The sequence below is a fragment of the Lontra canadensis genome, unplaced genomic scaffold (assembly GCF_010015895.1).
Source record: "Lontra canadensis isolate GAN:19392208 unplaced genomic scaffold, GSC_riverotter_1.0 scaffold4, whole genome shotgun sequence".
NCBI classification, from domain to species: Eukaryota; Metazoa; Chordata; class Mammalia; order Carnivora; family Mustelidae; genus Lontra; species Lontra canadensis.
The window spans coordinates 732,469-757,032 of record NW_022630998.1 but is presented as its reverse complement, the minus strand read 5'-3'; the positions used below and the strand labels follow the sequence as shown (position 1 = coordinate 757,032).

Genomic DNA, 24,564 nt, shown 5'->3' with positions numbered 1-24,564 from the left:
CCCTGCTGAGTGTAGAGTCCGATAGGGGGTTCAATCTCATGACCCTGAAATCATGACCGTGACCTGAATCAAAACCAAGAGCTGGATGCTTAACTGACCAGGCAAACCCCCTCCCCCTTTTTAAAAAGATTTTATTTCTTTATTTGACAGACAGAGATCACAAGTAGGCAGACAGGCAGGCAGAGAGAGAGGGGGAAGCAGGCTCCTCACTGAGCAGAGAGCCCGATGTGGGACTTGATCCCAGGACCCTAGGATCATGACCTGAGCCGAAGGCAGAGGCTTTAACCCACTGAGCCACCCAGGCGCACCACCTCCCTCGACTTGTTTAAGCAAATACTAACACTGGTGACCATAACTGAATGGCAGTATTTAGTATAGACTGCTAGGTAGAGTAAAACATGAAGACTTTTCTAATCAAGCCAAATGGGCAAATATCTTTGTTTAGTACTCACTTGGCAAACCGAACATTTGTGCATGCTACTGAAAACAACAACAAAACATTCACAACATTGTTAGCTTTAGGATACTCCTTATGTATTAATTCTGAGACTTCAAGGTAAAAGGGTCTTCTATGAAATGGATAATCTGAAACTTCTACGTATTACTCTATACTATTAAAGGATTGTACACAATTTTAGATTAGTACCCACTCAGGAGAGAAAAGACTCAGGTTGTCTTTTAGTTTAACACATAAATGCCATAAAAAAACTTTTAAGGGCTGCCTGGGAAAAAGTCCATAAAAGAAAACAAAAATGAATTTTATAACTTTGGTTAAACTATAAGTCGTTAGGTAACTACTAACTAAAAAATAAATGGGAAATACAATTAGTATTTGTATGGTATTTTAATTTTTCTGACAAGCTGAAATACATGAATTCATCTGTAGTAAAAACTTCTCATAAAATGAATCAAGCAGGAACTCACATGGACTTCTGTGATAGAGAATCGTATCTTCAAACACATTTATACAAAAAATAGAGAATGGTTCAAATATGCAACTACCATAAAAGCTAAGGACAGATTACTGAATTTTAACGCAGTGAAAACCAGTTCAGGTAAATTAAGTTGTTAAGCAGACAAGGATTTACTACTTTAATTTTTTGAGTCATTAATCCTAAAAAGATTTGTTTCACTATCCAAACACTAACTTTTACCTAAGTTTTAATGCTAAAGTAGATGTAATTGTCTTGAAGAGAATGCTTTTTTTTTTTTTTTTTTTAAAGGTAGTACTATACCAAGTTCTTCCCAGGAAAATAAATTCCTCAACCATCAATTTACTCACACAAAAGTAAGTCAAATACAACAGGTCATAAATACTGAAGTATTTTATTAAAACAAAGACATTTCAACTGATTTTAAAATCCAGAGCTTAATTTTGCTTGTGACACCTTAAAGAATAAGATTACAATCACTGGTATTACTCAAAGTATGAATGCTACAACCACTAGTTTTTTGAAAGTAAGTACTGATCAAAACATGGAATTATAATATGTGATTTATTTTCAAATGCTTAAAACCAGAAAGGATCACGGGTTTCCTTCTCTCAACAGTTTATATTTTTCATAGTGATCTAACTGGAAATCTCCTGTCCTTCCAAGTTGCTAAGAAGAGCTACCACTCACACCTTACACAAAATTTCAGTTTTGCTTTAGAAAATATCTTGTAACAGGATAGAGTGGACTATTCCTAAAAAAATAAAGATATTCACAATTACCTGCAAAAAGGTCTTCTCTGTCATCATCTAGCACCACCGCTGCAGGTTTCGGGCCATTGGAGTTTGTACTGACATCTTCTGCATTAAAACTGGCTGGTTCTGGAGATGATGGACTTGACTGTTAAAAAAACAATAATAGATGATGGATTAGTATGTTTAACTATTATATCTCTATAGATTATAGAAATAGAACATTCTCTTAATAAAAAGGGAAAAAAGAACAAGAACAGCCACTCATAGTACCTCCTCTAAGGGTAAGAATAAACCAAAACCACATTTTTATTCATTTTCCTTCTTAACAAAAGTCACTTAAGAGTAAAAAAATCTTTTTCAGTCATCCCTTTGAAGATAATAATTTTGTCATGTTGTTATAATTAACAAAAATTTAATGCTTTACAGCCATATAAAATAACACTGATTATTTTATAAAAGTAAAAAAAAAAATCACATCTTGAAAACATATTGCAGGTATAAGAAGTTCAAAGTATTCCTTTACTGTAACTGAAAAGTTTAACACTAGTTGAATTAACACTACAACTATTATAAAATTTCCATGGTTTAAAACTTAAAAAATGCCCTCCTCCCCAACATTTACATTTCAACTGAACTTTCGGGCTGTTTTTTGTACTTCTTAACCTTAAAGTGTAATGACCAACATAAGACTACGAGACTATGAATCTTTTAGCTTTATTATAGTTTTCTTCTAATAGTTAAAACCAATGCTTTAAAAAAAAATCACATAAAAATGACAGTGTGTATGTCAAAAGCATACAGCTAGGGATTTTTTAGAAATCAAACTGATCCAGATCCAGAAAGAACATTATCATCAACCCCAGAAACTCTACTCTAATTCTTTATCCTCTCTCCACCGAAGCTTCTATCAGCATGCATTAGTTTTCCGTTTCTGTTCTTCATAAAAGTAGAATCACACAGAATACATTTTGTTTTTGTTCTTGATGTTATATACTCAAGATACTTCCATACTGTTGTGTGTACTAATGTATCACATATTCTTGTGGCTGCAAAATACTCCATTGTGTAAATATACTTCAATCGATCCATTCTATTATTGATGGCTATTTGAGTTTTGTACCACAATCAGCAACACTGTATAAACTTCCTACTATATGTATCTTTTAATAAACATGTGAACAAATTTGTGTTTGGTATGTATGAGTAGAAAAACTAGATGACAGGATAGGTGAACATTTTTGCTTTAGAAGCTATCACTAAACAATCTTCTAAAGTGGCTGCATATTTACACTCCTACCAGCAACATATGAAAATACCAATTGTTCCACATCCTTGTCAACATTTTGAAAATATTCCATCTTTTCCAGTTTAGACATTATGGTGGTACACTTCAGAGTATCTAGTGTTTAATCTTCATTTCCCTGCCGAACAACGATGCCCAGCAATTTCTCATGGCAAATGGCTGAAAGATTAACTATCCCCCCTTTTTTTATTTATTTTTTAAAGATTTTATTTATTTATTTGACAGATAGAGATCACAAGTAGGCAGAGAGGCAGGCAGAGAGAGAGGGGGAAGCAGGCTCCCTGCTGAGCAGAGAGCCCGATGTGGGGCTCGATCCCAGGATGTTGGGATCATGACCTGAGCCAAAGGCAGAGGCTTAACCCACTGAGCCACCCAGGCGCCTCCCCCCCCACTATCCCCTTTTTCAAAAAAGGTTTTATTCATTTATTTAGAGAGAGATCACACATGCATATGGATAGAGGGGGCAAGGGATAGAGGATCTCAAGCAGACTCCATGGAGCACAGGGCCTGATGCAGGGCTCAATGCCACAGCCCTGAGATCACAAACTGAGCCAAAACTAAAAGTCGGACACTTCACCAGCTAAGTCACCCAGGCACCCCTTGATAAGCCTCTTTTGTGAAAAGTCTGATCAAGTATTTTGCCCATTTTGCTATAGATCTTAGTGACTTGTACAAATTATTTATGTATTCTGGAGACAAGTTCTTTGCGAGATATGTAATTTCTTCCAATCAGTGGCTTGTGTTTCAACCTTTTTTTTTTAAGGTTTTATTTTTTATTTATTTGACAGAGAGAGATCACAAGTAGGCAGAGAGGCAGGCAGAGAGAGAGAGAAGAGGAAGCAGGCTCCCCGCTGAGCAGAGAGCCTGATGCGGGGCTCAATCCCAGGACCCTGGGATCATGACCTGAGCCGAAGGCAGAGGCTTTAACCCACTGAGCCACCCAGGCACTCCTCAACTTTCTTTTTTTTTTTTTTTATTAAAACTTTTATTTTTAAGTAATCTCTATGCCCAATGTGGGGCTTGAATCTACAACCGTGAGATTAAGAGTCCCATGCTCCACTGACTAAGGCAGCCAGCTGCCCACCCCCAACCCACTGTCTCAATAGTGGACTTAGATGAACAGAAACTCTTAATTTTACTAAAGATAAATAATCAATTTTTCTTTTTATGATTAGTAAACTTTTTTAGGATACTCTTTTGAAGTCATTCCTAATTCTTAAGATTTTCTCAAGCTTTTTAAGTAATCTATCCTCTATGGCATAATGACATTTCTTAATAGCTCTCTCTCTCTTTTTAAAAATATTTTATTTATTTATTTGACAGAGAGACAGCCAGAGAGGGAACACAGGCAGGGGGAGTGGGAGCAGGAGAAGCAGGCTTCCCGGTGAGCAGGGAGCCCAATGCAGGGCTCGATCCCAGGACATCATAACCTGAGCTGAAGGCAGACACTTAACTGACACTTAACTGAACCACCCAGGTGCTCCTCTCAACACCTTTCAGAAAGTTTCAATTCTTTTTTTTTTTTTTTTTTTAAACAAAAAGATTGTATCTATTTATTTGGGAGAGAGAGAAGGGTACGAGTGGGAGAGAGAATTTGAAGCAGACTTCACGCTGAGCACAGAGCCCGATGTGGGGCTCAATCTCACAACTGGGAGATCACACCCGAGCTGAAACCAAGTCCAATGCTCAACCACCTGAGCCACCCCACCCCAGTTTCAATTCTTTATAGAATTTAAAGGGAAGGTGTTTGTTTTTTCTCTTTGAAGCCTCATTCTTACAGTCTCCAACTCTCACAAAGGTGGGCCTCCTAATTTACCATAGCAATTTCATTTGAAGGAATTTAAAAATAACTAAGCTTATACATTTTTTCTTCTGGAAGATGTTTCTGACAACCTCAACCTCACCTCTAGCTGAGTCTGGTTAGGGGAATGGCCTACATGCTCCCACAGAATAGCTACTTCCCCTATCATAATTTCTCTTACCACACTATAATTATTAACTGTTTATAAATTACAAACTCTATAAGGAAAGGAGACTATCTTCTTTTGTTTACTAATTTTTTACTCCGTTCCGGGCCACAAACGCTCAATGACTATCTGTTAACTGAATTCCAAGAAAATAATTATGAATATGCCTAAGAATTGTTCCCAAGTTTGTCAATGAGATTATCTATAATACTGAAAAATTTGAAATAGCCTACAACACATCTACATAAAAATGGAGCAGAGTAGTTTCAACAACCGTGCATGATAAAAACTCTAACCAAACTAAAAATACAGGGGAACCTTATCAAGTTAAGAAACAATAGCTATAAAAACCTACATCAACTTTTTTTTTTTTTTTTTAAAGTAAGCTCCACAGGATGCCTGGGTGGTTCAGTGGGTTAAGTGACTGCCTTAGGCTCAGGTCATGATCCCAGAGTCCTAGGGCTGAGTCTGCATCAGGCTCCTTACTCAGCGGGGAGCCTGCTTTTCCTCTGCCTGCCACTTCCCCTGCTTGTGTGTACAGGATCTCTCTCTCTGATAAAGAAAGAAAGAGAGAAAAAGCGAGCAAGCAAGCAAGCAAGCAAGCTTTTAAAAAAAGAAAAAAAAAGCTCCATGCTCAGTGTGGGGCCTGAACTCACAACCCTGAGATCAAGAGTCACATGCTCTATGCACTGAACCAGTCAGGCGTCCCCTACATCAAAGTTAATGGTTAGAAACTAGAAGATTTCCCACTAAGATCAGGAATAAAACAGGGACATCAACCCTTACCACTGCTTTTCAACACTGTACTGAAAGTTCTACCCAATGTGGTAAGACAAGAAAAGGAAAATAAAGGTATACAAATTGGGAAGGAAAAAATAAAACTGCCTTTGTTCAGAAATTATATCAGTGTCTAAGTAGAAAATCCAAACAAAAAACCTCCCAGAACTACTAAGCACTTACAGCAGAAGTTAATTACTTTCCTACACAGCATTAATGAAAACAGAATTTCAAGTTCAAAATGTTAACATTTACATTTGCACCCCCAAAAATGAAATACTTAGGTATAATCTAAGAAAATATATACAAGATCTACATGAGAAAAAATCCAAAACTCTGATGAATGAACTCAATGGCTAAATAAATGGAGAGATACTGCATGTTCACAAATAGGAAGACTAAATACTTTCAAGATGTCAGTTCTTCCCAACTTGATATAGAGATCTGATGTATCTGATGATGGAATTTTGATAATTCCAGAAAATTATTTTGTGGATATCAATAAAATCCTAAAGTTTATTCAGAGAGGCAAAAGACCCAGAATAGCCAAAAGAACACTGAGGAAAAAGAATAAAATTGGAGGACTGAAGCTACTTGACTTCAGCCTTATAGTAATCAACATAATGTGGTACTGGTGAAAATATAGATGAATGGAACAGAAAAGCCCCAAAATGGACCCATATAAATACAGTCAACAGATCTCTGACAAATAAACAAAGAGCACAATAGAGAAAAAAAGAGTCTCTTCAGCAAAAAGTGTTGGCCTAGACATTTACATGCAAAAATATGAATCTGCACAGAGACTTTATACCCTTCACAGAAATCAACTCAAAATGGATTACATACCTAAAAATTGAACACAAAAGTATAAAATCCCTAGATGGTAACAGGAGAAAAATCTAGATGACCCTGGATTTGGCAGTTTTTAGATACATTAACAAAGGCACACTCCATTAAAGAAAAAATTGATAAACTTCATTAAAATTAAAATTTTCTGTGAAAAATACTGTCAAGAAAATAAAAAAGCCACAGACTGGAAGAAAAGTGAAAAGATGCCCCACAGCATTTATCAACAGGGAAAATGCAAATTAAAAAGGTTTCACAACACCTCATGATAGTGTATCTATACACATTAGAACGCTCAAAAATCCCCCATTGCCAACTTCCTCCACCTGAGTGGTATGGTACATTTGTTACAATATATGAATCTACAATGACATATTTTAATTACCAAAGTTTATAGTATATGGTGTTTTATGTGCTGTGGGCTTGGACACGTGTGTAATGACATGATGTGTATCCACCCTCATGCTATTACACGAGGTAGTTTCACTGTCCAGAAATCACGTGTGCTCTAATTCGCCCCTTCTTCCCTTCTAATGTACTGATTTTTTTTTACTATCTTCACAGTTTTGCATTTTCCAGAATATCATATAGTTGGAATCTTATGATAAGTAATCTTTTTAGGCAGGGTGCTTTAACGAGTAATACGCATTTGAGTTTTCTGTGTCTTTTCATGGCTAGATAACACATTTCTTTTTTTAGTGCTGAATAACATTCCACTGACTTGACGTACCGGTTTATTTACCCATTAACCTACTGAAGGACATCTTGGTTGCTTCCAAGTTTTGGTAGTTATGAATAAAGCTGCTGTAAACATCGTGTGCTGTTTTTTGTGTGTACATGAATCTTCAGCTTCTCTGGATAAATACTTAAAGAGAGTAAGTGATTACCGGACTATGTAAGAGTAAGTTATAAGAAACTGCCAATCTGTCAAACTAGCTGTACCATTTTGCATTCCCACCAGCAGTGAATGAGAGTTCCTTCTGCCAGCATTTGGTGGTGTTATACAGATATACTACCATACCTTTCTCTCCCACTGATTAGCACTAAAAGATTTGAACAGAATACAAAAAACAAAGACTTAAATTAAATAACGGCAGATAGACTGGGTAAGGAGACAAAATGTGAGGGTTAATTTTATGATTTTCCCCCCTTCTTTAATCTCTTTCAGCGTTTCCTGAGAATGGCTCCAATTGTAGAACTAGTCTAGTAGTGTGTGCAGCAATCACTCTGAGAAAAATCTTTATCTTTTAATTATAACACAAGGCCCCTGCTACCAAGAGAATGCTAGTGGAAAAATTTCTTTTCTTCCTCTTCCTACCTCATTTTCTTTCCTGGCTCTGCCCTGAGGCCAAATTCAGTGGCTAGATGCACAAAACCTGCAATGATGACAGCATTGACAGCTAAAATCCCAAGAGAAAATCTACTTTTCTGGCCAGCTGAACCAGGAAAAGAGGACCTACATACAAATGTGAAGAAGGGGGACAGAAATCCTCATTAGTATCTTCCCTCCTTTCTTTCACTGCTTTTCCCTAAGAGTGACCTCAAGCTGAGCAAGAGTGTGTGCCCAGTGCAGGCAGCTACAACTCTGACAGAAGGCCACGTTTCTAGGAAATAGCCTTAGAAAACAGAGGTCAGTGTCTCTTTCCCAAAGACTGGATTTGTTTGGTGTCCATTCTAATAAAGACAATGTTTCCTGTGGAGCAAAGAATAGGCACACTTATTGCCTCTTATAATGATCTGGGTTCCCTAAGCTCAGGTTCTATAGCTGCGACACAAACCAAAGGCAGATGCAATATTAATCTCCCCACTCCTATTCCTATCACACCATCCCATCAAGAAAGAGATAGGGGAAATTATCACAAACATGATATTCATGCTGCTTGCTATGTTTTGAGTAAAAGTGCTTAATCAAGTCTTCCAAGTTAATTTGTTAGCTTAGAAGAAACATAGAATTTCAGACTCTTTACAATTCCTGACAGAAAAAGTCAGTGAACTTGAAGAAAAATCATTAGAAAATATCCAATCTGAATAATAGAGGGAAAACAAAGGCAGGAACTGTGAGACAATTTTAAAAAGTCTAACACTGACCTCAATGGACTCCTAGAGAAGTACACAAAAATATTTCAATAAATGATAGCTAAAAGTCCCTTGGGGCACCTGGGTGGCTGGTTAAGCCTCTGCCTTCAGCTCCGGTTATAATCCCGGGGTCCTGGATCAAGCCCTGCATCCCATCGAGCTCTCTGCTCAATGGGGAGCCTGCTTCCCCCTCGCTCTCTGCCTGCCCCTCCACCTACTTGTGATCTATCAAATAAAATTTTTAAAAAGTCCCAAATTTGTTGAAATACCTAAATTTACAGATTTGAGACAACTTCAAAGAAAATCCTATCCAGCCACATCATAAAAAGCAGATGAAAAAACAGAGTTAAAAAAAAAAAAACTTAAAGTAGCTAAAAAAAAGTTACATTCAGGGAAACAATTACAAAGACTGTATATTTCTCATGAGAAATTAGAGATGACAACAGTGGCACAATATCTCCACAATGTTTAAAAAAAAAAAAAGTCAACATAATTCCTATACCCAGCAAAAATATCTTCCAGGAACAAAGATGGAATAAAGATATTCTCAAATGAAAGAATACTATAGGGACCTATCATCACTAGGCCAGTTGTTTTTTTTTTTTTTAAAAAAAAAAAAAAAAAGGGTAGGGGGGACCAAAAGACAATCTTAGCCTGAAGATACATGATAAGAGTTAACATAAATTTGGGTCTTCAGGAATACAGTGAGAATCACAGAAAGAATTAACTAACTGGAGAAATATAATAGACCATTTTTCTTCTCTTACATTATTAAAAATGTGTATGACTAAGAAACCAAAAATTATAACACTGTCTGGTAAGTTTTTCAATGTATGGAGATATATGTGAAAAACTAAAAACATAGAGGAAGGAGAGGTAAATGGTTATAAGGATCTACATTTTATTTGTAGAGTATAATTTTAACTCTAATTAGATGGTAAATTATTAGGTATGTATTTTATAATCCTTACAGTAACCACATACATATATAAATATATATTAAAATATAGTTATATGTCATAAACAAATATACATAAGTATATATATATTTATAAGAGGAAGGGAAGATAAAGCAAAAAATCCATTAGATAAATTAAAATTAAACACTTACAGACATTAATACAAAAGAAGGAAGAAAAGGGGAATGGGAAAAACAGAAAATAAAATGGTACATCTAATCCAGTTACACCAATAATTACATTAAACACACCAATTAAAGGGCAGAGGTAGCTAGACTAGATATAAAGATAGCAATACAGAACAATATGCTGCCTACAAAATACATACTTTAAAGACACAGATAGTTAACAGTAAAAGAATGGAAAAACTATGTCATGCAAACAATCAAAAAAGAGATGGAGTGCTACATAAATATCAGATAAACTTCCAATAACGAGTATTATCAGCAATGAAGAGAGACGTCATAGGATAAAAGCATTACCAATTTATGAAGAAATCATAACAATGTTAAGCCTGTGTCTAACAACAGAGCTTCAATATGAAGATGAAACTGAACTAAAAGTAATTAAATAACAAATTAAAAATCAACAATTATATTTGGAGACTTCATCACTCTTCTCTCAGTAATTGATAGAATAGACAGTTAATGGGACACCTGGTGGCTCAGTTGGTTAAGCCACTGTCTTAGGCTCAGATCATGATTCCAGGGTCCTGGGATTGAGTGCCTCTGCCTGCCACCCTGCCTGCTTGTGTGTTCTCCCTCTCAATCTGACAAACAAATAAAATCTTAAAAAAAAAAAAAAAAAAAAAAAAAAAAAGAATAGAAAGGTAGCAAGGCAAGATAGAGCAGACCTGGAAAAACTTTTAACCAACTTGACTTAACATTTATACAACACTTCAAAAATAACATCATCAGATTATATACATTCATTTCAAGCACATACAAAATATTCACCATAAGAGACCATATTCTGGGCCATGAGACAAATGTTCACACATTTAAAAGTACTAAAATCACAAAACATTTTCTAACCACAATCAAATTAAAGTAGAAATGACAGAGACATATTGAGAAAATCCCCAAATTTTGGAAATTAACACATTTCTAAATAACCCCCAGGTCAAACAGTATGTCAGAAGGGAAACTAGAGCGTAGTTTAAATTGAATGAAAACAAACACAGCATTAAAATTCGTGGGATACAGCTAAAGCTGTGCTTACAAAGAAATATATAGCTAATACTCAAAAACAAAACAAAACAAGCAAATAAAAAACCACCAAGTTTCAAATCAATGATTTAAGCCTCCACGAACAAGAGAAAAAAAAAATCAAGCAAAAGCGGATTCTTTGAAAAGATCCCAAGATATTCTCTAGAGAGACTAAAATAAATGAATACATAAACAGAAGACATATATTGTCAATGCCAGGAGTGAAAAGGCAGGGGCAACACCCACAGAACCCCACAAACATGGTCACAGGATAAAAAAGAGTATTATGAAAAACTTTATGCCCATAAATTTCACAACTTAGACTGAATGGGCAAATTATTTGAAAAACCCATACTACAGAAGTTCAACAAGAAATCACCTTGTATCTATTAAAGATAATGAATTTGAAGTTAGAAGTCTTCCAAAAACAAAACTACATGCTCAGATGATTTCACTAGTGAGTCCCATCAACCTTTAAAGAAGACAGTAAGACTAATTCCATTCAACCTCTTCCAGAACACAGAAGAGGAATGAACACTCTCCAATTCCCTTAATGAAACCAGTATTTCCAGTACCAAAATCAAAGATATTACACATAAAAGAAAATACTGCACAAATATCTACTGTAACAGACATAGCAGCCCAAACAAAATACTATCAAACTGAATGCAGCAACATATAAAAAGGAAAATAAGTACATTTATGACTGTGATGGGCTTATCCCAGGAAGGCAAGGTTTATTTAGTGTTTTCAAATCAAGCAATATAATCCATGTTATCATTAACCTAAGAAGAAAACTACACAATCATCTTAATAAACAGAAAAAGAATCTAGTATCTACCAGCCTCCATTCATGAATACAAAATACCAGAAAACTAAGAACAGAACTTCTTTAACTTGGTGGAGGACATCTACAAAAACAAAAACAAAACCCAAACCAAACCAAAACAAAACAAAAAAACCTAAGGGACACCTTGCTGTCTCAGCTGGTAGAACATGCGACATTGAATCTCAGTTTTGAGTTCAAGTCCCATGTTGGGTGGAGAGATTATTTAAAAATAAAACCTTTAAAAATAAAAAAAACTTACCAGATAACATCGTATGTATAAAGAATATTTCCCTCCTAAGTTCACAAAAAGGAAGAAAATGGAACCACTTCTACCACTCCTATCCAATATTATACTGATGGTCTTAGCTACTACATTAAGGTATACAGGAAACAAAGAAATAAAACTCCAAATCACTAACAGTAGGATTAAATACATGAAAATCCCATGGACTCTCCAAAAAACCTACTAGAACTAATGAGTGTTTAGTACAGTTGCTGGATAGAGGGTAAATATACCACCAACAAACAAATGTAAAAAGAAGCCAGGAAATAAGTATGAACTAACTAAATATGTGCTAGATTGGTATGCTGAAACACAGATGAAAAAAATCAAGTAAACAAGAAAAAAATGGAAAGAAACAGTAAACCTATGGCTTAGGGGCACCTGGGTGGCTCAGTTGTTAGGCCTGTGCCTTTGGCTCAGGTCATGATCCAAGTGGGATGGAACCCTGCATCAGGCTCCCTGCTCTGTGGGATACCTGCTTCTCTCTCTCCCTCTGCCCCACCCCCCGCTTGTGTTTTCCTCTCTGGCTGTGTGTAAAAAATAGTAAAATTTAAAAAAAAATAGTAAACCTATGACTTGAAGGCTCAATACTGTTAATATGTTAATTCTCCACAGACTAATCTATGGACTCATCACAATACCAAATCAAAATACGAGGTGGAAGTTTTGGTAGGAATCAATAAATTGATTCTAAACTTACATGGAAAGGCAAAAGAAGTAGAAATGGGAAAGCAATTTTGAAAAGAAAAAAAAAGTCAATGGACTCATTACTAATTTCAAGACTCAGTTACAGTAAGACAGCATACAACTGGTAAAGAGTCAGTAGATCAGTGAAATAGAATGGAGTCCAGAAACAGATGTATACACATATATATGCTCAACTGATCTTTAAAAAAGATCAAAAAAGATCAAAACCTTTAAGAAAGGTTCAAAGACAACTCATCAAGAAACTTTTCAATTCTAGCGTAACTTGCCATAAAGCATATGAGATTCATTGACAATACTGTAAAAATTGAAAAATACAACCAAACAACTTGAAATAGCATTTACAGAACACTCCACCCATCCACATCTGACTCTATATAACCTTCTGGAGTGCAAACATAATATTTACCACAAAGACCAGATTTTGATCCATAAAACAAACCTTAACGGGGTGACTATTTTTCAATAATTGGGCTGGAACTGGATATCTATATGCAAAAAAAAATAACTTGAATGCGCATGTAAATTAACTGAATCCTAGGCCTAAATGTAAAAGCTAAAATTAATAAAACTTCTAGAAGAAAACATAAAACCTTTGTAACCTTGGGTTAGCATTAAGAAAGAATTTCACAGGTGAAATCTAAAATACAATCAACAACAAAAGGGTAACTTACACTTCATCTAGTAACAAACTTTCGGTCTGTAAAAAGTGATTTTAACAGCATAAAAAGACAAGCCACAGTTTGGATAAGCATATCTGCAAAACATACATCTGGCAAAGGATCTGTACTGAGAATACATGAGGAATTCTCAAAACTCAATGAGGAGATCCAACTTTTTAAATAGGCAACAGATGTGAAAGGACATCACCAAACATGATTTTCAGACAGTGAATATGCATATGAAGACCTCAACATCACTCATCATTACAGAATGTATATTAGAACTATAATGAGTTAACACTACAAACCTGTGAGAGGGCTAAAAATCATTGGTATGCTGGTAAATGTTGAGAGAGGGAGAGAGAGAGACCACGTCTTCGAGAGAGAAGATTTCAACGTTATTTATTTAGAGAGAGTGAGCCAGTGAGTGAAGGGAGGGGCAGAAGCAGAGAGAATCCTGAAGCCAACTCCCCACTGAGTGCGGAGCCTGACACTGAGCTTGATCCCAGGACCCTGGATATCACCACCTGAGCCAAAATCAAGAGTGAGCTGTTTAACTGAGCCGCTCAGGCGACCCACCTTCATTTTTAATATAATTCATTTAAATATGTTTGTGGAACTTATTTTTAACAACGGCTGTGTTTAATAACCAGTTTCCAAATTCTTGACAATTTAACAATCACTTCTTTCAAGACAATGTAATCCCCCCTAAAGCTTACCACTACCTAAAATCAAAACTGACACTAACAAGTGCAGACAGGATGTCAAACAACTAGTATTCTCATTCACTGCTATGGGAATGTAATAATACATCTGATTTGGAAGAGTCTGGCGGTTTCTTTGCTTTCTTTCCCTTCCTTCCTTTGGATCTTTTATAATTTCATTAGATTTCAAAGATGGAATGGATAGAAACCTGACCAGAGACTAAACCAAATCTAGCTGCACAAAAGGTTCCCTGGGGCAAGCTTTCAATATTCAAACATTCAATAATACATACAAAGTATGACTCTGAATAAGGGTAAAATTTCTGTATTAAAATAACTTTTATGATACCAGGAAATAGAGTGACATGCTTTTATACTGAAGCATCATACTTTCTAGAAAATGAAACCATAGATTAACGAATCTCAGACTTGGACAACAGTGTTCTAATGGGTATGTTCTTGAGTTTTATTATTACTACAGCCATTAACTTATGGGACTAAAAGCAAGTGACTTCACCTCTTGTGAATCATTCTGGCACAAGTATAGCAGTTTCTTACAAATTCAAACGTACTTACCATACAGCCCAACAATCCTACTTCCAAATATTCACCCACAAGAAATGAAAACGGTGTTCATACAAAAACCTGCACAAAAATGTTTATATTGGCTTTACTCATTAATGCTTGAAGCTGGAAACAACAGAACAGTCCTTCAACAACAAACAACTGTGCTACACTTACAATGGAATACTAAATTCAGCAATAAAAAAGTAATGAACTACTGATAACAGGAAACAACAGCTGAGTCTCAGATACTTTAGGCTAAATTAAAGAAGCTAGACTCAAAAAGTTTCACACTGTATGATTCCATCTAACTGAATAGTGGTTGCCAGCGATTAGGAACGAGAAGTGTTAACCATGTGAGAGAATTTTTTTAGGTGATAAAAGTATTTTGTATCTTGATTAAGGTGGTAGTGAATTTTACTAAATTGAGGTTAATTTTGCCCCAAGTAAAAACTACCATCACAGAAGGGGAAAAAACCAAAACCAAAACCAAAACCAAAAAAACCTAAAACAAAACCAAAAAACACCATTCCATTTTGTAGGAAAGTGGGTACTTGTAAAATTACACTAAAGGCCAATTTTATTCTTTTTAAGAAAAAAGTCTACAGAAAAGTAACTCTATCTCAAGCAACTTCATTTAATAACATTTTTTAGAGGCACAAAAATAGTTCATTCTAAAATCCTCAAATTTAATGGTTTTTAAGGGCAACTGGTCAACTTGAGTGCTACTGCTTCAAAAAAATTTTTAGTAATTTTCAGTGCTCACCTCCTTTTAACACCTGATCATAAAATGTTTCTCTGAAACAAAGGTAACTCACATTGGAATTTTCAGAAAAATGAGTACATTTAAAGTTGGAGGACTACCCAGAGATCAGAAAACAGAATTAAGAAAACAACTTATGCACTATTAGTACCTATTGCAAAAGCACAGTACATACTAATTTAGTAGCTCTTCATCAACAGTCCCTTGTCTTACTCTGCTTATTCTCTCCTCATAATTTCACCCACGTTCAGAATATCAAAGATCATTTCTATGCAATTAAGTCACTCCAGTCTTCCGTACCATTTTTGTGCCATGGGTGCATTTCAATTACACATGGATCACCTGGTATTGCAGGTGTCTGTTCACACAGCTATGTTTATTACACTGACTCCTTTCCTATACTCCCTAGGGCAGGGACTAGATGTCCACAATCTGATTTAATGTAATCATTCAACAAATTTATGAGATTCCTAAATCAACATTTCTAGCCCACCCAGCATTTCTAACTGCTTGGCGTTCTCCTCACTGGTTTAATATAACCCTAAGTGAAATGAAACTTAAAATTCCTTTGTCTAAGAATCACCTCACGAGAGGGAGACATAAAATGATGTCTTTAGATGTCTAACTTTTTAGCTACTGTTCTATCAATTTCCTTTTCTCCTTTATTATTTGTGCTTTGCTTCTTGAGGTCTTTAACTTCAGGCTTAAAATAGCCTCCAACTCATCAACCTACCAGTAATACCTTCCACTCAAAATCTCCTCTCAGACTGCTAGCACGTTTATCTTCCCAGGTGATCACGGTAACTGCCATCAAAATCTTTCATAGATCTCACCCACCTACGTAACAAATTCCAAAGCCCTTCACAATCTCACCCGTAGTAAACATATAACGCCCCATATTCAGCCACTCACACAATTTTTTATGGTTTCCTAGACAATGGACTGACCCTCGAGTGAGACCTGCTATTCTCCCACTTTGAAACTACATCACCCTTTCAAGGTCTCTCTTAAATATTACCTCTTCAGTGAGCTTCTCCCAGCCAAGAGATGCATTTACTGTTCATCTACTATGTATCAGGAACACTGAAAGGAATTAGAATCTCCCCAATGTTTCATTGGTACTTCCACTGAAAACAAATGCATCTTCAGACCATATAATCACAACCTGTATGAGTTTTCCGTACACTTCTTTCTTCTCCACTGGAGATTTTTTGTCCTCCAAGATTTGCAATAGTTCGCTGATATTTGCACTACGATTATCACCTAAACGGTACAGCAGAGGGTAAATACCCAAGTATCTGCTGGAGTCAATGAAGTAAGATGTCTTCTGAGCACAACAGAGAAAAGGAGTTTTAAGACCATCTAGATATTGAATATGAAATGCTCTATAATCTCTATCATATGCACAACTGACCAGACTATGGTCCTCATCTTAACTTCAACTGACCCTTCTATTTGAGGTTAGTACGAGAACCAGGTATGAACATCTATGGTCAAGCGATTTTCAACAATGGTGCCAAAACCACTCAAATGGGGAAAGGATAGTTTTTTCAACAAATGGTGCTCGGACAACTGAACTGCCACGTGCAAAAAAATAAAGGTGGACCCTACTTCATGCCATACACAAAAACTAACTCAAATGATCAAAGACCCAAAAGTAAGAGCCAAAATCAAAAAATTCTCATTAGAACACATACACATAAATCTTCATGACCTTGGATTTGACAGGGGACTCTTAAACATGACAGTGAAAGCATGAGAAACAAAATTTTAAAAATAATCTGGACCTTGCTAAATGATTTTTAAAATTGTTAAGGACACCATCAAGAACATGAAAAGGAACCCAGAGAATGGGAGAAAATATCTATGAATTATGCATGTAATAAGTAACTTGTATCTAGAATTTATAAAGAATTCTTGTAACTCAGTAATAAACCACTCAAGTAAAAAAAAAATGAGCAAAGAATCTGAATAGACATACCTCCAAAGAAGATATACAAATGGCCAAAAAGCATATGAAAAGATGTGCAATATCTTCAGTTACCAAAAAAATGCAATCAAAACCACACTAAGATACCACTTCATATTCGTTAAGATGAACAGAACCAAAAAAAGTCCTATTAACAGGCGTTGGTGAGGGTATGAAGAAACTGGTACCCTCGCACATGGCTGGTGGAAATGTAAAATGGTGTGGCCACTTCTTTGGGAAATCAGTCTGGCTATTATTCAAATGATTAAATGTAGTACAGTTACTATAGGACCCAGTAATTCTACTTGTACACAAACGTTTACTGCAGCATTACTCACAGCAGCCAAAACGTAGAAACAATCCACATGACCATCAATTGACGAACAGATAAAATGTGGTACAGCCACGCCATGAAATATTATTCCACCCCATTCTATAAAAAGGACTTTGAAAACATTATGCTAAGGGAAAGAAGCCAATCATGAAAAACCACATATTATATGATTTCATTCATACAAAGTCCAGAACAGGGAAGTCCACAAAGACAGAAAGTTAGTTAGTGGTTGTTGAAGGCTGGGGACAGAGAGGCTTGGGGAATGGGGATGGGGGTCATAGTTAAAAAGTACGGGGTTTCATTTTGAGGTGATGAAAATGTTCTAAAACTAACTGTGGTGATGGGTGCACATATCTGTGACTGTACTAGAAAACCATTAAATTGTACACATTAAATGAATGAATTGTGTGGTACATAGATTATACCTCAATACAGCTGTTTAAGATAGAGAACAAGGCATATAATATAAATTTCCCAACTTTATTTTTGTATTAAAGATTTTATTTATTTGAGAGAGCACGCATGAGAGAGAATGTGCATGCTCTAGGAGGGGGGGATGCGCAGAGGGAGAGACAGACTCCCTGCTGAGCAGGGTTATCCAGGACCCTGGGATCAAGACCGGAGCCAAAGGAAGACACTTAAGTAACTGAGCCACACAGGCACCCCTTTATTATTTTCTTTAAGGTGTGATCTTACTACTCCATACTACTCTAGGGCAAGCACCTTTTAAGCTTAGGGCTGTATCATTTAAGGAAAAAGCAGTATTCTTAAACATTTAAAGCCTTGCCTCTCAGGTACCAAAAAGAACAAGTTTCACTAGATTCTTTCTCCTTCTCTTTCTCTTCCCAGCCCCCTATGACAGCTGCTGCCTATTTTTTGTTTCATAGTCACAACAATAACAAACACTAAGAGTTTTAAATATGTTTCATTCACTGAATTTGGCTTTATGTTACTGTTCTTAATTATGAAATGAGAGAAGTCTAATACTATGTTAAAAATATACACTAAGTTGTATGGTCATTACAAGCCTAACAATGATGACACTGAAAATGTCTATTATCTTATTTCACCTATATGGATTTCAATTGATTTTTTTCCCTCCAAATGCCCTCAAAGGAAAAAGTTTCTACATAAATATATAATTTTTTAAACTCGGACTTACTTTTTCTTTAATTAAAGACATTAATTTATATGTCTTTCAATTTACAGCTTAGATAATAACTATTCAAAGCAGATGATCTACATCAGAATTATCTGGGGCTTGGGAACTTATTACTGTCTGTGGACCAGAAGCAATGTCATGAGGAGTCTCTTAGAAATGCATAACAGACTTTTCCCAGCCCTACAGAATCATAATTTGCACTTTAACAAGATCCCTAGGTAACTTATGTATAAACTCTGAAAAGCACTGATCTAGGGGCATCTGCATTTCAAACAAGAATCCCTTGGTTTCTCCAACACAGGAGGTTTGAGAAGTACTTCTAAAAAACAAAAGTGGAGTTACTGGGGGGAAAAAAAAAAATTCCCTTACAGCACTTTTGGTATACTAAAAAACAGTGCTATATATCCTTCCTGTAAGAGTTTGGAAAGCAAAAATATTCTGAATTTATACATCTCAGTTATACTACCTTAAAGTTAATAACCTGAATGAATCTATAACAAACAGCGTTTGGATAAACAATCAAAATCAACTTTATTTATAACTTTCACCGTGTACTAACCAAGATAAATTGATTCATACTCAAAAGTTCTGTAGACTTTTATTGGGGAAAAAAAGGCAAAGACCCTATTAAAAAGACCCAACCAACTGGGAGATAGATTATAGTTCCTTTTACTCAACTCCTAAAATCCTCAATTAACCAGAATGCTTAGTATTCACATTGTCAAGTTTACTCTAGGTCAATAGTTTGTTTTGATCCAAGCTGGTGGAAAACCTCTGCAGCCCTCAAGGAAATACAGGTCTTAGGATCCTGCACAGACACTCTCATTACATTTTAAGATAGTTATACAGTAAGTATAAAGGGCTAAAAAGATACTAAACCCAAAAGGTTAATCTGTTATGTAAGACAATTTTTACTAATTGTTAGGAGATGATGTTTTGACAATGAATCCAGCAAACATTTACCAAATGGAAATATTCAGGACTGGAAGGAACACAAATATGATCAAGGCACTATCCCCAGCCCCAAGAAGCACATAATCTGAGGGGAGGTGGGGTTTGACCGAGAATCTGTATACACAATTTGCAGTGTATGGTCACTGTGGAAAGTGGTTCCCGGAAGTTCCCAGTAAATGATTTTCAAATAAAAGGTCTTTTACCGTAATTTCCAATTGATTCAGTGTCTAGCTGCACAAGCCCCCCCCAAAAAACATACTAAAAAGCACTTTATAAGGAAATACAGCCCAAGGTAAACAATCTTCTGGGCAATTTGCATACATTTTAATACACATACACGCATAAAACTGGGCTATGAGGTGTGGGCGCCCTCACCAAATGCAAAGCAATTCAAACCCGAAATGGATCTAGGAGGCCAATACAGTTAACAGTGTTTCCTTTGACAAAAACAGGAACACTCAACTGCAGAGACCGCTGACCATGCGAGAAAAGAGGAAAAAGGGAGTGAGGATCTGTTTTTACTTCTCTGAGATAACTTTAACACAAAACAGAACAAAACCAACAAAAAACCAACAACCAACCAGCACTTTCCTGGACTACACCCTCCCTTCAACTTAATATTTTATAAACCCTCGTTCTTTTTTTTTTTTTTAAACACTCTTATTCTTAAAAAGTCTAGGAACTAAAGACAAAACCGGTTAAATGCATTTAACAGTCGAACACTGAGGCACCTCCCTCAAGGGGAACCGGCAATCCCTGAAGGGTCATAACTGGGAAAAGTGCATCCACACGCTCCCTGGACAGCCAGGGCCACTCAACACTCAGTTCACTGCTCTCTCCTTTCAGGGGCACACCCTCCCTTGGGAAGGGAAAAGCAAGCACTTCTTCAAAGCGGGTGCGGAGGTCGTCGGGAGGAGGGTGGTGAGGTTTATCAGGACTCAGGGAAAGCCCATTTCTGGTCTGGAGAAGAGATGCAAGTGACACGGAGGAAGGCCAGCTGAGCCGGGAAAGGGCGCTGAGATGCTCGGGCCGGTCCCTGCCCCCCCAGAGAGGATCAGGTCAGCCCCCGGCCCCCGGACTGGTCTCCCGAGGAAGCCTATCCGTCCAGGCCAAGCTCCAGCCCGCTGACAGGTACCTGAGGTGGGACCCGCGTCACAGGTGTCGCCCCGAGCAGGTCCCTGCAAACCCGGGGGGGTGGGGAGGGACAAGTCCCGGCAGGGGAAAGGCACCTAAAGGTGAGACTCGCGGCAGTAGCGGAGCGCAGCACCCACGGCGACGCAGTCTCACCTCGAGGGTGGACACAGTGCTGGTGAACAGGTCTTCTCCGTCCTCCAGCTCCTCAAAGTCGGTGGGCTTCGCGTCCCCCAGCGGAGGAGGCTCCCTCTCGGCCGCCATCTTCGCTCGTCCAGACGACTGCGCGAGCGGGGCCTCGCGGACCTGTCACGTGAGCACGCACGGCAGTGCTGGCGCGCCGGCCGCCCTGCTCCCCCTCCACCCACGGGCCCGCCTCTCGTGGCCCCGCCCCCGGCCTCGTGACGGCGCCCACCCCGGGCGCGCTGCGCTCGGCTCCGCCCCTTTGCCTCTCCTTCCTCTTCTGCTTCTGGGTGGGTTGTCTTTCTCCGCCCATTTGCTGGCCGGATTTGGGTGGAAGGCTTTGGGGCGTTTATTACCTTCTCCTCCGTAGCACGTCTAGTTCAAACGATTTCTCGGTGTTACCAGTTGTAAAACTGGGATTACCACTTTGCAAATCTGCTTTAGGAAGTGGAAGAGTTTGGGCTTGGATTATACACACACTGAGGGCAAGACGGAGGATTGGTGAGAAATAGACACCTTTAGGTTGTCCAACAGAACTCTCCGGCATGATGGAAGTGTTCTGTATCAGTAGAGTAACCGCTGGCCAAGTGTAACCACTGACCCCTTCACGCGACTATGAGGAGCTGAGTTTTACATTTTATTTAACTTAAATCTAAATAGCCGCATGGGGCTAGAGGCTACCTACTGGCCAGAGCAGCTCTAGGTAACAAAAATGCCCTGAATACTTTCTTGTGTGAGGTTTACTCCAGTTTCATCATGAACCGCAACATACTTTTCCTGCATAAAAGACGAGAAAGGCTGAGCAAATAACAGGAAAATCAGATGATTGGCAAGAGCGTGATACTTAAATCCCTCTGCCAATTACTAGTGCTTCATCATGGGAAGATCTCTTGAAGACTTTCAGCTTCAACTTCCCCAGCAGCAAAACGGAAATGTTACTAATTCTCCACTCACACTTCACTGCCCAGGATTATTCTCAGGATCATATGAAAAAATATGTTAAAATATTCCGAAAGCTAAAAAGTGCTATGTTAATGCAAAATACGCCCATGGAAAATTAAAAGAGGGCATCACAAATAGCAACCTGAGGTTATAATTTTTGCCAAAGGAATAAAAAGCTTCGATGGGATTCTTTACAAATTAAGTACAAATTCTCAGCCCTCACTGGCCTGCGAATTATGTCTGGCTTCTACTGGCTATGCCCAAAACTTACTTAGCATCGCTGGCCTTATTTTTTAAACTGCATTACAACAGGTTTTTCTACTTGGCTAAGAATTCTTTCGCTCCTACATTTCTAAATTTCCATGATGATTATCAAGAAGCATTAGCCCAAACCATGATTCATTTAAGTAAGTATACCAAGGCTCAAAAATTGCTTGGGTCATCTTACCACCATCATCACTGCTTTAACTAGAACCATTGCTGTGTCACTTTCTGGAAGAATCATGCTGTTGAGGCATATTCCTTGGCCTGCACCCCACCAGCCTATAGTTAGTCTGGAGTTTGTCACTGATCAGACCCTTCAATCTCTCCTGAAAGCTCACAGCCCGGGGTGAGGTGATGCTTCTCTGCATCCTTACTTTTTGCCTCTGTTTCTGCTTATTGCTTACTACTTTCTGTTTTTCTGCTATGGTCATTTCTATTCCCAGCTTATTTTTTGTACTGCACATCTGAATTACTTGAAATATAGGTCCAGCCACTTGTGACAGAGAACGTGGCTGTTTTGTAAAAAGAAGGTATATGCAGAACAATCCGCAAAGGCTGAAGGGGCTGTAAGACCAAAGAAAAAGGCCGGACAAGTCCAGCTTGACATGAAATGGTTTTTTATTAAGGGGACTTACAGACAGAAGCGTGTCTTCGTGTCTTCAGTGGCAGCAAGACCTGTAGATCTCCGCAGCCCCACCTCCCATAAAACTGCTTTTATAGCCTTAGAGGCAGGGGAATACTTGCTGAGGGACTACCCAGGAGGAGAATGTTTGAAAATAGTCATGTGTCATATTCATATCTCCAAAGCAGATCAGGGACATATGCCCTGAGGGTACACTTAAGGGTGTGGCTAAACAAAAAGAAACAATGTGTTGGGGGTGGGTGTTGGTGGGGCTGTGCTCACAAAGGTTCAGGTCGCAGAGGGGTCATCATGGCAGATCTATCCAAGATGGCATTAGTCTGGTTCACATAGCAGCTTCAAAAATGTAGTTTAATTGTCCCTCATATAGGACCATGAAAGCTCTATGAGATCATCCAGGGATTATAGCTTTGTTCTGTTGTTCTGTCCTCCCTAGGATGTAATCTCTTCCTCCTGGTCCAAGTTGGCTCCCCACAACCACTTTCCAGCAGGCGGAAGAGGAATAAAAGGGAAATGGAACACTAGCCCCTTCCCTTTAAGGGCCAAGTCCAGAAGTTGTACACACATTTCTGTCTGCATCCCTTTGAGCAGCGAGTTAGTTACATGGCTATCCCTAGCCACAGGAGGAAAGGCAGTTGTTACTCCACTTCCTAAAAACTAGAGGTTCTCATACTCTGGAAGAAATGGAAATTTTGGTAGGGAACCAGCAGTCTCTGTTATAAAACATTGATTCAATCATGGTAGCATAACGGCATTTCCTTCTGGTAACCATTCCTTTCCCACACTCTGCTGGAAGTCTCCTCCAACTCTGAAATGGAGGGCCTGACGCGGGCTTAAACCCAATAGCACCCACTCCCTTAGTCCTAGGGATTGGTAGGAGGTCAGAATCAGCTGTATTTCCCCCAGACTCTTAGCAGCTTTGATTGTCTCTCTTTCCTTATTCAACCTGAATTCCGTGAGCCAGAACTCTAAGAATTATCTATTTTTCTCAGCTGTTTCTCTTCATTGGCTTTTTGGCTCTTCTGTATAATCTTCTCTGAAGTCCCACCAGCCTCTCTAGTCTTATATCTAAGACTAGATCAAATGCTAAGACCATTTGATACATCAACCCAATTTTGACGGAAGGTCCTGAAGTCCATGATCTTTGACCCCAACTCCACACTGCCTGGATACCATTATTTGTTTCTTTGTCAAATCCTTTAATGATTCTTCCCAGAAGAGGTTCTAAAATGTTCCTTTCTCTTAACTGTCCTATCACCTTTTCTCCTCATTTTTATCAGACCGCTTAACACCCTCATTCAGGGACAAAATAAAATCTGCCAAGGGAATCCTTTAGTATCAAGCACAATTAAAATTCTCTGTGTTCTGCCATCACTTGCTGTGTATATTTCTTTAAAATTTTTATTTATTTATTTAGTTGATTTATTTAAGGGGAGTTAGGGGCAAAGAGAGAGGGAGAGAGAGTCATTAGCAGACTCCACGCTAAGCATGGAGCCCAACGTGGGGCTCATTCTCACAACCCTGAGATCACGACCTGAGCCAAAACCAGGAATCAGACATGTAACCCACTGCACCAGCCAGGCATCCTGGGGTGTATATTTCTATAACACCTAGCATATTGTACTGTGATCATGGCCTCTTTTCTATCACCC

At 37.9% G+C, this 24,564-nt stretch overlaps 1 protein-coding gene across 2 annotated transcripts in view; it reads right to left on the bottom strand.

Moving 5' to 3' along the window:
• The window catches only part of SNX2 (sorting nexin 2), a 54,309-nt gene extending 33,103 nt beyond the window's left edge, over nucleotides 1-21,206 (bottom strand). Inside the window, exons 1-2 of one of the 2 annotated variants that reach the window (XM_032844305.1) lie at nucleotides 21,040-21,206; nucleotides 1,715-1,832 (exon numbers count right to left, since the gene is read on the bottom strand). In XM_032844305.1, coding sequence (XP_032700196.1) covers nucleotides 1,715-1,832; nucleotides 21,040-21,147 — 226 coding nt within the window. In that variant the 5' untranslated portion in view covers nucleotides 21,148-21,206. The remainder of the gene's footprint in view (nucleotides 1-1,714; nucleotides 1,833-21,039) is intronic. The other variant, XM_032844314.1, reaches the window with a different exon arrangement.
• Nucleotides 21,207-24,564: the final 3,358 nt, after the last annotated feature.